General features: G+C 45.8%; 2 protein-coding genes across 2 annotated transcripts in view; one reads left to right on the top strand and one right to left on the bottom strand.

Annotated features, from left to right (window-relative positions):
- Positions 1–1,801: 1,801 nt before the first annotated feature.
- On the bottom strand, positions 1,802–4,624 carry rbm12ba (RNA binding motif protein 12Ba). The gene is made up of 2 exons (XM_024140265.2): positions 4,480–4,624; positions 1,802–4,119 (listed from the first exon to the last, which is right to left on the bottom strand). The coding sequence occupies exon 2, from the start codon at positions 4,086–4,088 to the stop codon at positions 2,334–2,336; it is 1,755 nt and encodes a 584-aa protein (XP_023996033.2). The 5' UTR covers positions 4,089–4,119; positions 4,480–4,624; the 3' UTR covers positions 1,802–2,333.
- Positions 4,625–4,687: 63 nt separating this feature from the next.
- Positions 4,688–15,380, top strand: part of tmem67 (transmembrane protein 67) — a 17,430-nt gene continuing 6,737 nt past the window's right edge. The window contains 31 exon segments of the mRNA XM_070439957.1: positions 4,688–4,908; positions 5,358–5,446; positions 5,801–5,891; positions 6,021–6,120; position 6,705; positions 7,500–7,606; positions 7,672–7,739; positions 8,015–8,076; positions 8,210–8,237; positions 8,240–8,363; positions 8,528–8,636; positions 8,725–8,811; positions 9,121–9,186; positions 9,498–9,509; positions 9,511–9,593; positions 9,595–9,650; positions 9,741–9,861; positions 9,959–10,064; positions 10,155–10,211; positions 10,334–10,432; positions 10,619–10,717; positions 11,006–11,095; positions 12,325–12,424; positions 12,509–12,687; positions 13,182–13,233; positions 13,236–13,321; positions 13,423–13,465; positions 13,468–13,502; positions 13,639–13,717; positions 13,720–13,754; positions 13,870–13,995. Coding sequence (XP_070296058.1) covers positions 4,722–4,908; positions 5,358–5,446; positions 5,801–5,891; positions 6,021–6,120; position 6,705; positions 7,500–7,606; positions 7,672–7,739; positions 8,015–8,076; positions 8,210–8,237; positions 8,240–8,363; positions 8,528–8,636; positions 8,725–8,811; positions 9,121–9,186; positions 9,498–9,509; positions 9,511–9,593; positions 9,595–9,650; positions 9,741–9,861; positions 9,959–10,064; positions 10,155–10,211; positions 10,334–10,432; positions 10,619–10,717; positions 11,006–11,095; positions 12,325–12,424; positions 12,509–12,687; positions 13,182–13,233; positions 13,236–13,321; positions 13,423–13,465; positions 13,468–13,502; positions 13,639–13,717; positions 13,720–13,754; positions 13,870–13,995 — 2,577 coding nt within the window. The 5' untranslated portion in view covers positions 4,688–4,721.

The raw sequence follows: 15,380 nt of genomic DNA, 5'->3' as shown, positions 1-15,380 counted from the left end.
TTCTGAGTGGCTGGGCCTGAACGGAATCCCAGGATTTATAGTGCATTTGGAAAGTATTCAGACACTGACTTTTTCCACATTTTCTTACGTTATAGCCGTATTCTAAAATGTATTAATCTACACACACACTACCCAATAAGTAAAAACAGTTTTTTTTTTAAATGTTTGCAAATTAATTAAACTGAAATATATTTGCATAAGTATTCAGACCCTTTACTCAGTACTTTGTTGACGCACCATTGCCAGCAATTACAGCCTCGTTGTCTTCGGTAAGACGCTACAAGCTGTATTTGGGGAGTTTCTCTTGTTCTCTGCAGATCCTTTCAAGCTGTCAGATTGGATGGGGAGCATCACTGCATAGCTATTTTCAGGTCTCCAGAGATGTTTGATTGGATTGAAGTCTGGGCTCTGACCGGGTCACTCCAGGACATTGACTTGTTCTGAAGCCACTCCTGGGTTGTCTTGGCTGTGTGCTTAGGGTCATTGTCCTTTTGAAAGTGAACCTTCGCCCCGGTCTGAGGTCCTGAGCACTCTGGAGCAGGTTTTCATCATGGATCTCTCTGTACCTTGCTCTTTCTTTCCCTTGGTCCTGACTAGTCTCCCTGCCACTGAAAAACATCCCCACATCATGATGCTGCCACCATACTTCACCGTAGGGATGGTGCCAGGTTTTCTCCAGATGTGACGCTTGGCCTTCAGGCCAAAGAGTTCAATCTTGGTTTCATCAGACCAGAGAATCTTGTTCCTCATGGTCAGAGTCCTTTCGGTGCATTTTAGCAAACTCCAAGCGGGCTGTCTTGTGCCTTTACTGAGTGGCTTCCGTCTGGCCTTTACCATAAAGGCCTGATTGGTGGAGTGCTGCCGAGATGGTTGTCCGTCTGGAAGGTTCTCCACAGAGGAACTCTGGAGCTCTGTCAAAGTGACCATCGGGTTCTTGATAACCTCCCTGACCAAGGCCCTTCTACCCCGACTGCAGCCAGCTCTAGGAAGTCTTGGTGGTTCCAAACTTCACTTCTTGCTCTGACATGCACTGTCAACTGTGGGACATTATATAGACTGGTATGCCTTTCCAAATCCTGCCCAATCAATTTAATTTACCACAGGTGGACTCCAAACAAGTTGCAGAAACATCAAGTATGATCAATGGAAACAGGATGCACCAGAGCTCAAATTTGAGTCTCATAGCAAAGGGTCTGAATACTTGAGAATATGGTATGTTTTTTTATTTGTAATAAATTTGCAAACATTTCTAAAAAACTTGTTTCGCTTTGTCCATATGGGTTGTGTGTAGATTGAGGGGCAAAATGTATTTAATCCATTTTAGAGTGCTTTCCAAATGCACAGTATGGAGGATATTGTTCCTTCGGTGTAAAACTGGAACTGTGCATCACCCAGGGGATTCTATGAGTTGTATTTTATCTGATCCAACAAAATCAGGAACTGAAAATAAACTGTCTCAGTGGTGTCATCTATGCTTCTCCAGCTGTGTGAGAAATGTTGCTGGCTCTCAAGTTGACCTTAAATCTACCATAAACGCAGTGAATTGACATACTAACATAGTTAACATAGTTTAATAAGAGTTTGAATCAAAATCAGGTCAYTTTGGTAACATTTAATTAGTGACAAAAATACACAAATATTGGTTTCAAAGTAATTTTTGGAATGAAAAATCCAATAAAATAAGGAATGTCAGAAGAGAAATGAAATGCTGTCCTGTTGCCTGATATACTGTTTCTGGTTTTCAAACATTGTCACAATGTTGCACAGTGTGAAATGCATTTAAAATCAACCTGCAGGTGTAGAATGATTTGCCACCATTGGTATTATAGAAATATTAAAGGGTCTCTATACCATGGGAGGTCTTGAAATTAAAGTTGGAATCATTGGATATTGACTCATATCCAGTTTAGACTTGTCCAAATGTAACTGTTGCCTGACTGGAGGGTATGGGGTTAACACTTCTCGAAGCCACTACGCCTCAAGGATGCTCATTCCAGTGATGAGCTCAGTCCTAAAGTGCCATCTTTAGAGTTTTAGGGACAATCTCAGATGACACCCTATCCTCCAGATTCCACTACTTCCAACCAGATCCCCATGTGGCTCTGGTCAACAGTTGTCCAGTATTTCTCAATTGGTATAGCATGGCACTTGCAACGCTAAGTTTTGGGTTTCAATTCCCACGGGGGACCAGTAGAAAAAAGTATGCACTCACGGGGTGCTGTCGCTTTGTTGTGCTCTCCTGGCTGATTAGACTGCAGTCCTCTATAAGAACGTCTGCTAAATGACAAATGTAAATATGAGGAGTAGGTCGTCTTTCCTCACGCATTCCTTTTCTAGATGTCCTCCATCTGTTGGAAGCTGATACAGGTGAGCAGCACTCTGGTCCCCATACATGTCTTGCCATGYYGTTTCTGGGCCTGTGTGGCAAAATCCTCCGTTTTAAACTGAGCCACAGCCTCACCGATGCCGTTGCCATCTTGATCACGCAGAATGTAGAWAAACTGTTCAGTCAGAGGAATGTCGCAGAAAAAATCTTTTATTTCCATTTTCGTCACGTCTGACTGGAGGTTTCGTACGTAAACGCATGTCTGTGCTGTGGGAAACTGTCTCACCCTGGGTCTCTCAATCTGATGTTTCTCCTTGCTTCGCTCCGACACTGCTGGTGTGGTTTTGGGGTTGCCATGGTGTCTCCCAGTTGACAACATGGCTTGCATCTTCTCCTTGGTGACAGAGGAGACGTCTATGGCCTGGGAACCAACATGGCAGCCRTTGAGGTTCAAAGCATAAACGTAGTCTTCCGTTTGGTCGAATATTACAAACACTGTATCTGTCCTCTCGCTATCCTTATACAGTAAGTGTAATATTTTGCTGTTGGCGATGTTCGGACAGCCAAACAATTCTTTTATCTCAGTCTTCGTTATTGTTTTGGATAGATTTTCGGCCATAATACAGTACTCCACGCTCTGTGAAAGGGACTCACAGGATCTGGGCCTCTTCGGTGACCGTGACAGCGACCTGTCCTCAGAGCGCCTCTTGGCCCAGGTCCTGTGTGTTTCTCTGTCAGGCTCATACAAGCTTTGTTGTTGGGTTCTGTATGAGGGCTTTGCCCTTTCCTGGTGCTGCATTTCCTTGGATTCTAATGAGGGTCCATCTCTCTGGATTGTATACGAGGGTATTTCTTGGGGGTTGTACGAGGTTCTATCTCTCTGSGTTGTGGGCCWATACAAGGGGTTTTCCAAGGGGTCATATGAAGGGTTCTGACACTGCTGGATGGCATAGCKCCACATCTCCTCAGAGGCCCYACGGACCTCCACGCTGATGCGGCCCAGTTGCTGGTGGTTGAAGCTTAGRGCATCACATGCGTCCTGGGCATGMCCAAACTTTACAAGGCAGCCCTGTCTCACGCCCAGCTTCACATTAGCTATCACATCCTGGACCAACAGGCCTTTGAAGAAGTGGCAGATCTCCTGGCTGGTGACAGTCTYTGGCAGGCCAAAGAGCCTGACGTAGCYTGGTCTTGGCCTGTAAGCCTCWTCTGRTCTCCTTAGCTCACCCCCAGGCACAGCTGTGTTATYMGCCCTGAGCACAGGAYCRACAGYTGCRCTATCGGCCCTGAGCACACAACCGACAGCTGGGCTATCGGCCCTGAGCACAGGACCAGGTGCTGCTGTCGCTTTGTTGTGCTCTCCTGGCTGATTAGACTGCAGTCCTTGGATAACAGCAACAAGGCCGAACAGTAGGGCWGYGRCAGGGTCGGGCAAGGGYGCTGCCRGGGKCAGCAAAGGYTTCTTCTCAGGTAMCMGCGCTGGAAGGAGCTTCTCYCTCWGTAGYTTGGACTCCATTTTTCGTTGCAGTTCTGCGATGCTACTAATRTGTAGGSTCACCGGAGACTTTYTAAGAAGAGTTCCAGAGCGCCTCATTGCGTGCTGGCCATCTCTCTCTGTAGTGAACACAATGAACGCTTCACCAAGGTGTCCTCCTATAATATATACACCACCTTCTGGGATGTACAAATTGGTAAAGAATCTGCGTATGTCTTCAGTCCCGGCCTCAATATTCAGACCCTGCAACCGAAGTACTATGGTCATATTTAACTCCTTTTATCTGGCAACCAGAGATCTGGAAACGGATACAAAAAAAAAAAAAAAAGTTTATTTAACATTAAGCAGAGTTATTTAATACATTTTAAGAACAGCAACAAAAGGATAAACATTTAAATGGGCACATTATTTTTTACTTATATTAAGAACATCCAAATTCCAGAATTTCCATAGAAATGTAACACTTTAAGTAACCAACAACACAACTGATGAACGCTGGCACGCGGTACATTATTATGATGAACACCTGGTTGGCTAGCTAGTTAGCCCGGAGGCACGGTGGCTGTGAAATTAGACTAGCTAGTCTGCGCTGTAAGACGAAACATTTAAGAATATTTCAGTTAAAAAGGTAAACAGCTCAACTCCTCAAATTACTTACCAGATGAAAACCATAACAACTCTGGCTCCTCTGTATTTTAACCCTTTATATCGTAATTTTGTGTGATTCTGATAGGTCGAAATCTTGTCCCTTCACGAGCCCGACCACATTAACTGTGCACGAGCTGCCACATGCGCGCAATTTATGGGGAAGAAAGGAGGCGCGAGAAAAGTGGCGCGAGCACACGCCCCAAAAGACAGAAGGGGTTGTGGGTAAAATAACAGGAAGTCAGTTTCTCTACCATGGCAACGGGGATGCTACTTGTGTGCGGATTGGCACTATTTCTAACAATAAAATCAAACCTACTTCACTCCCAGCAGTTTACGATTTCGTTTCAACGTCCTTCAGACTGCGGCGTGGAACAGTTCTACGACATCTCCAGTCAGTCCTGTGTGAAATGCGGACCGAACCAGAGTAGGAGTGCAACTGGTGCGTTTATCAATGGTGTTGTTGGTTATACTGTGACTAACGGGCTACCTTATTAGCAGTACGCTAATCCACTCCAGTCCGGGTTTGTTGTAGAGTCAATCGCGTTGTTTAAAACGTTACGTGTAAGAATAGAACAGGCTCAACCATCTTTGCCAAATAGTACTTAAATACAGCAGTAGCGAATCATAGGGGAGGAATGTAATTGCAGTAAACCACCTGGTTAACTAGCTGGTTAAAATTGGATAATAATGCAGCTAATATAGTGTAAACTGGCCTGCTAGTTGCATTGTCCTATATGTAGACTATGGTAGCTGGTTCATCAGTCAATAAGATTGCTGCAGGTATTGTTTGCTGAGAGAAATGGCACTGATGGTTTACAACGTAACCTACAGCTGTGTCTACTGTTATAATCTCTTGTGTTAACCAATTACCCTCTCCTCCTTCATCAGGTCTGTCTTGTGAATGTGTGACTGGGTTCAGAGTTCTCGCCACCAACGGAGCTTCCATCACCTGTCAGCAGTGTCCACTAGAAAAACCGGTATGTTCTTATTCCGTACTACTAGACAGTACATCACACCAAATAATTCATTACAAAATCAGCTATTTCAATTTACTTATCATTCACCATCCAGTTTAAAGATCTCAATCAATACAGATTTTCCTGGGAAGTGTGCTGAATACAGGAAGTTGGTGGCACTGTAGTTGGGGAGGACAGCTCATGGTAATAGCTGGAGCGGAATAGGTGGAATGGTATCAAATACATCAAACACATGGTTTTTATGTGTTTAATGCCATTCCATTGCTACGTTCCAGCCATTATTATGAGCTGTTCTCCCCTCAGCAGCCTCCACTGGTGCTGAACTGCATGTGTTGTTCTGCCTGTCTCCTGTAGGCAGTAACAGAGGATGGCTATGGGTGTATCCTCTGTCCGGGCAGTCTGACTGAGCAGGGAACCTGTCAGTGCCCGTCTGGGAGTATACTGGGTGAGTAAAACTGGGAGTATACTGGGTTAGACAGCAGCTGGAGGAGCCACATCTACAGGGGATGTGATGGCGTTTATGGTGCGGCGCTGTGTGATGCTAATGCTGTATTGTTGTACTGTCGTACTGTAGTGGAGCGGGATGTCCAGGGGAACCCTCTGGAAGAGGCCAGGTGTGAGGTGTGTAACGGAGCTGAACCTGCCCTCTCAGCCCCTGACAGCTACGGAGACAGGTACCAGACACAGCCAAGTCTTCCTGCAGAACAACTGATATTTCTGCTCTAAACTCTCAGATGGCATGACTTGTTAAGATTCTGCTGATTGAACCGTTTACTGTCTGTCTGTCTGACTGTCTCTGTCTGTCTCTGCTCTAAACTCTCAGATGGCATGACTTGTTAAGATTCTGCTGATTGAACTGATTGACCGTTTACTGTCGTTGTCTGACTGTCTCTGGCTGTCCTGCTCTAAACTCTCAGATGGCATGACTTGTTCAAATCAAATCAAGTTTATTTTATATAGCCCTTCGTACATCAGTAATATCTCGAAGTGCTGTACAGAAACCAGCCTAAAACCCCAAACAGCAAGCAATGCAGGTGTAGAAGCACGGTGGCTAGGAAAAACTCCCTAGAAAGGCCAAAACCTAGGAAGAAACCTAGAGAGGAACCAGGCTATGAGGGGTGGCCAGTCCTCTTCTGGCTGTGCCAGGTGGAGATTATAACAGAACATGGCCAAGATGTTAAACGTTCATAAATGACCAGCATGGTCAAATAATAATCAGGAGTAAATGTCAGTTGGCTTTTCATAGCCGATCATTAAGAGTATCTCTACCGCTCCTGCGGTCTCTAGAGAGTTGAAAACAGCAGGTCTAGGACAGGTAGCACGTCCGGTGGACAGGTCAGGGTCCATAGCCGCGGGCAGAACAGTTGAAACTGGAACAGCAGCAAGGCCAGGTGGACTGGGGACAGCAAGGAGTCATCATGCCCGGTAGTCCTGACGCATGGTCCTAGGGCTCAGGTCCTCCGAGAGAGAGAGAGAAAGAAGAGAAGAAGGAGAGAATTAGAGAGAGCATACTTAAATTCCCACAGGACACCGGATAAGACAGGATAAGTACTCCAGATATAACCAACTGACCCTAGCCCCCCGACACATAAACTACTGCAGCATAAATACTGGAGGCTGAGACAGGAGGGGTCAGGAGACACTGTGGCCCCATCCGATGATACCCCCGGACAGGGCCAAACAGGAAGGATATAACCCCACCCACTTTGCCAAAGCACAGCCCCCGCACCACTAGAGATATCTTCAACCACCAACTTACAATCCTGAGACAAGGCCGAGTATAGCCCACAAAGATCTCCACCACAGCACAAAACCAAGGGGGGCGCCAACCCAGACAGGAAGATCACGTCAGTAACTCAACCCACTCAAGTGACGCACCCCTCCTAGGGACGGCATGAAAGAGCACCAGTTAGCCAGTGACTCAGCCCCTGTAATAGGGTTAGAGGCAGAGAATCCCAGTGGAGAGAGGTTCTTGTTAAGATTCTGCTGATTGAACTGTTTACTGTCTGTCTCTGTCTGACTCTGTCTGTCTCTGCTCTCTTGTCTCTGTCAGTGTCAGAGATGCCAGGCGTCCCTCATCAACACTTCTCAGTCCTGTATGTGTGGTTCCAACATCCTGGTGAGCCCAACCTCTATAATACGCGTGTGTGTCATGTATGGGTTTAAAATGAAATACAAGTCTAGAGCATCTGTGAATCATATGTCATGTTTCTTTACAGCTGGAGGTATGTGTTTCCCTCCAACAACCTCCCTACAGCTGTGAACCCAAACGTCAACTATGCCGAGCTGGTAAGTCAACACAACAGGGCCCAGTTTTTCAAATGTTATCTATCTGGATTTTGTCTATCGGATAAGATTAAATGCATAGAAATAGAACGAATAATTTACTTGAATGGGTATTCCGTTGTATTCATTCTATTTCTCTGTTTTATTTCGCGCGATAGGCGAAATCCAGGTAGATACTGTAATTTTGAAAAATTGATCCCAGAATATCAGTGAGCCTGCTGTAGTTATTGTGACTTGGAGTTATAGTAACACTGTAACACTGTTTGGTATGTTCCCCTGTAGTCCCTTCTGTGCAATCAGCATGGTTCTCCACAAACCTCTACTCTTCAGCAGCTGCCTGCTTGGTAAAATATACAGCCTCTCAAATACCTGGTCATCTTTCTGTCCCGGACGATCTATGTGCACTTGTCCGTGTGTGTGGTGTTGTCCTGCAGGTGTTCTCTGACCTGACCGTGTTGGTATGTGTGCGTTGTACAGGTGTATACTAACCTGACAGCATGCCAGGCATTGGGAACATGTGTGTGATGAACATGCACTCCTTCAGCAGCGTGGCCAACGATGCCTGTGGTCTCTACAACACCATCTTCAGAGCTACCGCAGCCCTGGGATCTACACAGGATATATCCTACTGGTAACCTCTAACCCTTTTCCTGACCCCTAACCTATAACCCCTAAAACATCTTCCGAAGATCTACTCTTGCTCTGGAGTCTCTAACCACTGTTTTCAACCAATGATGTCAAAATCTGGAGTAGATCAGTCAATGGAACTGTCCATTCCTGCCCCTGTGACTTTAGGAGAGCCAATCTCCCATGGCTTTACTACGGGGACCAGCCGGGTCTGGCCAACCGCGTGCTGCAGACAGAGCCACTTCCCACTGGATTCAGCTTCAAGGGACGCAACAGGGTCCGTAACACACACATTGACCCAACACTATTACCATAACACCTATGATGATCACTCCGATTCTACGTGCGTTGTCTCTCTTTCTCAGAATACAGACATCAACCTAGTGGCTGCTGTCTACAATGCCAGAGGAGACTTCCTCCAATGGGAGAAAGTGGGAGGAAACAACCTGCAGGTAAAACAGGAAGTTCATCTTGATCCTGACTAGTGAAGGCTAGTCTTGCATTGCCACGCTTGCAGTCTCATAATGACTCCATTCATATTGAATTTCAAGCTGAGCTGTCTACTGTAGTAATATTTGTAACGACCTGAGGTTGGGAGCAGAGCCCTGAGTGACACACAAGTCTAGCCTAAAGGTGTTCTTCTTTCCATCACACGTTTGGTTCCAGTGTTGAGACGACAGTGTTTCATGATACAGCTCAGTCATAGATCAGTCGTTATCATATTAGTTTGACATGAGGAAAGTGACTGTCTCCTCTCCCAGCTCTGTCCAGACACCGCCAGGAGACAGGAGGCAGCTTACACCTTTGGCACGGCCTACCAGGAGACTGTGAGTTTCTACCTCTATCCAGTGCTTGACTTGGACTGAAATAGGTTCCGGTACTCATTTTGGATGCCACTACTGTTTATACATTATTTAGGTGCAGAAGCGCCCACAATACTTTTAAGATAATATTCTAAAGAGGAACAGGAGCCCGAGCAGTAGAACATTTGAGGTGCCGGGACTCAGCTCCGGTGAACTCCTGCCCAAGTCAAGCCCTGTCTCTATCTCGTCAACATGTGCTGTGGTGTTTTCTCATGGTGACAGTTGTTTTGCGTCTCACTTAGCGCCAATTCTATTACGTATGTGTCTGTGTGTAGTGTGTTCTCTCTCGTAGCAGACCTGTTGCGTGTTTATGCTGAGCCTTTATTCTACGATGTGTTTGTGGATCTGAGCCGAGGAGAGGCCAGGAGACTGCCCCCTCCCCACACGCAACCTCAACCAAGAATACAACAGGAAGTTCATCAACCGGGGTGAATGTGGAGGGGGTACATTTGTTTTAAATCCTTTCTCCCTCAACAAGTATCTTGAATAACTGTGTGTGTGTGTGTGTGTGTGTGTAGGTAACTTGAACGACTGGTACCTATCGAGACGTGTGTTACTGGTGGACACTCTGAGTGGGAGAGAGAAGAGCCTCGGCTCTCTGCCAAAAGTCATACGCATCGCAAGCAGCATCAGGATTGGGTGAGTTGCACACACAAACACACATCCATGTAGGAATACACGCATTCATCAATGTTAGCAGGGTGTGAAAACATGTATGTGTGTATTTGTGACATAGGTTTCAGCTGGTGCCAGGGACTCAGAAGGGACAGGTGTTCCCTCCTCTCCTCTCTGTGACCTACTCAGACGTCCTCATCACTGCCCCAAACACACAGACTGTCTCTGTGAGTAACACATCACACACACAAACACAGCACACACGCCTATCACAGCACACACATCCCTGATCCCACTGTAACTTGTGTGTGTTCTAGGTGTCGTTTGCTGTGGACTATGAGATGGACCAGACTGAGGCTCACATGAAGACTGATGTGAGTAACCAGGGGGCAGAGAACAAGAAGGGTAATGCTGTTGCGATTGCATGTATAATGAAGACCATAATGATTAGTGTGTGTGTGTGTGTGTGTGTGTGTGTGTGTGTGTGTGTGTGTAGATCGCCCTAGGTGTGTTGGGTGGCGTTTCTGTTCTGTATTCCCTAGTGAAGACAGCCAGCTGGAAGAGGAGGATTGGCTCTCCTCTCATTGACATGGAGGTACCTGACCTTTAACCTGTAACCCCTGACTTCTAACCATTAACCTTTAAACACCCAAATGCATTTATTTAAATGTAGAATTCGATTGCATGTTTGTCATATATTTTCCCTGACCTCTCTCTCTCTCTCTCTGCCTCTCCTTCTCTATTTTTCTCTGTCTCTCACCCCTCCTTTTCTTGCTCTCAGACCGTATTGAAGTTCCTGTTGTTTTACGCTGGTGATCTGGCTAACGTCTTCTTCTTCATCACCGTGGGAACAGGCCTGTACTGGCTCATCTTCTATAAGGTAGACAGAGACCCCCACAGACACACACCACACCAGAGCCCCCCCCCCCAACACACACTAACAGACCTGTCCCTCTCTTGTACACCTTTACCTCTGACCTGTCTCTGGTCTTTACTCCTGTTTATACAGATTCTGATTTTATTCAAGGTTTTTCTCTTCTTTCTTCTCCTGGGCTGCACACTCAGACGGTGGAGGAAAGTCTTTCTCTTCTCCTCCCCTCCTCTTTTCCTCTCCCCCTCCCACACAAGAACATTAAAAACATTCAAACGTGTGTGTGTGTGTGTCTAGGCCCAGCATTTTGTGTCAGTGCTGCTACCGTTACCAGGTCTGCAGGAGGAGAGGTTTGTGGCGTATGTGGGCTGTGCCTTCGCTCTCAAGGTGAGGCCATCCCACCCTGTTGACAGCTTGTGTTATGTGTATGCTTCTATTTGTCTAAAATTGTGGTATTCAAAGTCGGGGGAGCGACCCCTAGTGTGGGCGCGGGGGAATTGCAGTGGGGTCGCCATGTTAAAAAAAAGTATTATATATATTTTTTTTAAATGGGCGTACAGTACAGATTATTTGAAAAATTAAATGTGATTTAGTAAATTATTTATATTGGTTCTCCTAATTTTGTAAGAGATAAAAATGTATTGAATGTTATTTGTTGATGTAAAATGTCCATTTACAGATTTTTAAGGTTGTGTAAGTATATAAATTGGTTCAAACCAACTAAGGCATAGATGATGGTAATAAGAGCTAGAGCAGGTTCTCACCACTGGTGGGGGGATAACATGCTGTAACGTCCCCAAACATGTGCATGAACATCTAGTTCCAAAATTGTAATACTTTTCTGTTTTGTGTGCCAAYGCTAAGGATACTGCTTTGTGGCACACCTATAGGAAAACTGTCAGGAAAATAGGGCTGGTGTTAATATAGGTGAATCTGTTGAAACTTGCAGTCCAACTCCTCTGACTATCATCGTTAGGATGCCAAGGATCCTAATGATCTATTATTTCACAATTTCATTAAACAAATCTTATGGAGAATAAACTATATTTTTCTGACAGTTTTTGCCAAGGCGGCGGCATAGGTGCCAATGGCATAATAGAAGATCTGAAAGCCTCATCAATCCACACCTAGGAACACCACATGACTTAACACACATGCACACACCCAAACCCACACACAGATTCTGACCCAACGTTCGGAACACAACATTAACATAAACATTCACAGTCAAAGAATAACCCTTGTGTTTTACGGGGAAAACACTGCAGCTGAGCAGTCACTTGTTCATGGATCTGTACTACTTCACAACTCTGTTCTCTTCCCTGAAGCACATGCAGATTTGGATAGTGAGAGGTTTTGCTGAGGAAGTGATTTCCCACTTTCCTGTGGTGACCTTGTGTTGGAGCCTCCTAATCCTAATAATAAAGTTGGGGGGGAAAAGGAACATATTTGCCTTTTTCATCCTATTTATCGAATAGCAGTGGAATTATTGGCCGATATCGATATATTGGTCATTAGATTTGGGGTGGGGTCACGAGAAATTCTACCGAAAGAAATGGGATCCCTGCTGAAAAAGTTTGAATACCACTGGTCTAAATTGTCTTCCTGTCCTCCAGACTGTGCAGTTTCTCCATAAGCTGATCCAGCAGTTGTCAGTGGATATCTTCTTYATAGACTGGGAGAGACCRSGCGGCAAAGCCAACAAGACCATCCAGGGTACGTAGTCCCCTTTTCTCTGAAAGTAGTTTTACCCCTCTGTCTCTCTGAATTAGAAGTGACCATGATTTGGGTTGTTGCCAGGCAATGGCAACGGTGAGGCGAAGCACAACCCTTCTCTTCTCCTGTTCAGCATCTGGAGGACCTACTTTGTGGCCAACGAGTGGAATGAGATTCAGACCATACGCAAGATCAGCCCCACCTTCCAGATCATGGCTGTGCTTTCCTACTGGAGGTACACACACATCTTCCTTCCTCTCTCTGTCTCCTTGTCTAGTCTCTTGTCTCTGTCTCTCTCTGTCTCCTGTCTTCCCTCTGTGTCTCTGTCTGCTCTCTCTCTGTGTCTCTGTCTCCTTGTCTGTCCTCTGTGTCTCTGTCTCTCTCTGCCCCTTGTCTCTCTCTCTCTCTGTGTCTCTGTCTCCTTGTCTTCCCTCTTGTCTCTGTCTCTTCTCTGCCCTCTGTCTCTCTCTCTCTGTGTCTTGTCTCCTTGTCTTCCCTCTGTGTCTCTGTCTCTCTCTGTCCTCTCTCTCTGTGTCTCTGTCTCTCTCTGCCCCTCTGTCTCTTGTGTCTCTGTTCCTTGTCTTGCCCTCTGTGTCCTGTCTCTCTCTGCCCCTCTGTCTCTCTCTCTCTTCTCTCTCTGTGACTCTCTCTTTCCCATCAGAAATGGCAGCACTCTCCCCTGATACATTTCAAATCACTTTCTTAACGCTCTCTCTGTGACTCTGTTGCTCTCTCTTCTCTCTCCCTGTGTATCTAGGTGGTTGGCTTCTCCAGTCTGGCCCTTAGGGACCCCTGGTCAGATCTCCAGCGCCCCCTCAGTCCTACTCCCCTCCCTACAGCCTGACGCTGCGCTATGGCCTGGCCGCCACCCTCTGGCTCTGCATTGGACTGCTGCAGGTAGGTACACCCCTATGAACTGCAGACGTTGGTCGGACCTGTTACCAGAGTGGGTCTCTGGACAGGCTTCTCACTGTGTGTCTTTCACTTTCTCTCTGCAGATCATTTTCTTCACTGCGTTTCATGAGCGTTTTGTGGAGGATAAGATCGTCAGTTTGTGGACCTATGCTCCATCAGCAACGTGAGTATCACTCTCACCAGCATGTACAGTGTGTGTGCTCAGCTGCCGTGCACTTTTGTAAAAGTGAGATTGCCTGATGAACTGCTGCTGTTTTAATGCTATCAGTCATTTAAACAACATTTTTCTTCTGTCTTAGATCTCGGTGTTGCTGCTGTCCCACAGGTGTTTTGGTTACTACATCCACGGGCGCTCCGTCCACGGCCACGCTGACACCAACATGAGGAGATGAACATCAACCTCAAGAGAGAGGCTGTACGTACACACAGAGAGACAGACAGAGAGAGTGTGTGGGGTGTGGGAATTGGATGTGTGTATTTCGTTCCGATATAAAAGCTATTCAACCCTTTCTCCCTCTCTCTCCCTGTAGGAGTCTCTGTGTGGTCAGAGAGGTCTCCTTCCCAACACAGACACTCAGACCTTCCAGATCTCCATCACCAGCCGCCTACGCCTGCAGTACGACCGCATCCTGGAGCCCCTAGCAGGGTGGGGCTGTGTGTGTCTGTGTGTGTTGTTTGAGATCATCATAATCAACAGGAAAGAATATCATGTCTGTTCTATGCAATATGTTTCTATCAGAATATTCTGTTACGTTGTACCACTTTGAACGTGCCTCTGTCTGAAGCTTTTTAAATGTAGTTGTCACAGTTTTCATATTATTTTCAGGTTACAACACATTTCATGATTTATAATTTCAGATGACTTCGTAGAGTTCGATGGGTCAGGTACACTGAAGGGCATGGAAAATTTACCTTGTTCAAAGGTTAATCTGTGTTTGTCTCTAACAGAGAAATGGACCGTCGCGGTTGGTGGACGCAGCCTCGGGACACCCCTTTGACCAGAGCACCAAAGTCCGCTACCCACCATTGAACCGATTCCTAAGAGGATCTGTCAATAGACCCTGTAAGATATCAACATACCACACCATGAACCGTTTCCTAGGATCTGTCATAGACCATGTAAGATATCAACATACCACACCATGAACCGTTTCCTAGGATCTGTCCTATAGACCATGTAAGATATCAACATACCACACACCATGAACCGTTTCCTAGGACTGTCATAGACCATGAGATTCAACATACCACACACCATGAACCGTTTCCTAGGATCTGTCATAGACCATGTAAGATATCAACATACCACACCATGAACCGTTTCCTAGGATCTGTCATAGACCATGTAAGATATCAACATACCACACACATGAACCGTTTCCTAGGATCTGGCATCTACATGTAAGATATCAACATACCACACCATGAACCGTTTCCTAGGATCTGTCATAGACCATGTAAGATATCAACATACCACACCATGAACCGTTTCCTAGGATCTGTCATAGACCATGTAAGATATCAACTAACCACACCATGAAACCGTTTCCTAGGATCTGTCATAGACCATGTAAGATATCAACATACCACACACATGAACCGTTTCCTAGGATCTGTCATAGACCATGTAAGATATCAACATACCACACCATGAACCGTTTCCTAGGATCTGTCATAGACCATGTAGAATATCAACATACCACACCTGAACCGTTTCCTAGCATCTGTCATAGACCATGTAAGATATCAACATACCACACCATGAACCGTTTCCTAGGACCTGTCATAGACCATGTAAGAATATCAACATTACCACACCATGAACCGTTTCCTAGGAATCGTTCATAGACCATGTAAGATATCAACATACCACACCATGAACCGTTTCCTAGGATCTGTCATAGACCATGTAAGATATCAAACATACCACACCATGAACCGTTTCCTAGAGATCTGTCTAGACCATGTAAAGATATATACACACACACCATGAACCGTTTCCTAGGACCTGTCCCAAGGACGCATGTGAAGATTAAGTAAA

This window comes from Salvelinus sp. IW2-2015, unplaced genomic scaffold, assembly GCF_002910315.2.
Source record: "Salvelinus sp. IW2-2015 unplaced genomic scaffold, ASM291031v2 Un_scaffold2069, whole genome shotgun sequence".
Taxonomy (NCBI): Eukaryota; Metazoa; Chordata; class Actinopteri; order Salmoniformes; family Salmonidae; genus Salvelinus; species Salvelinus sp. IW2-2015.
Note: the sequence above shows the minus strand (reverse complement) of the source record. Positions and strands in the feature narration are given on the sequence as shown.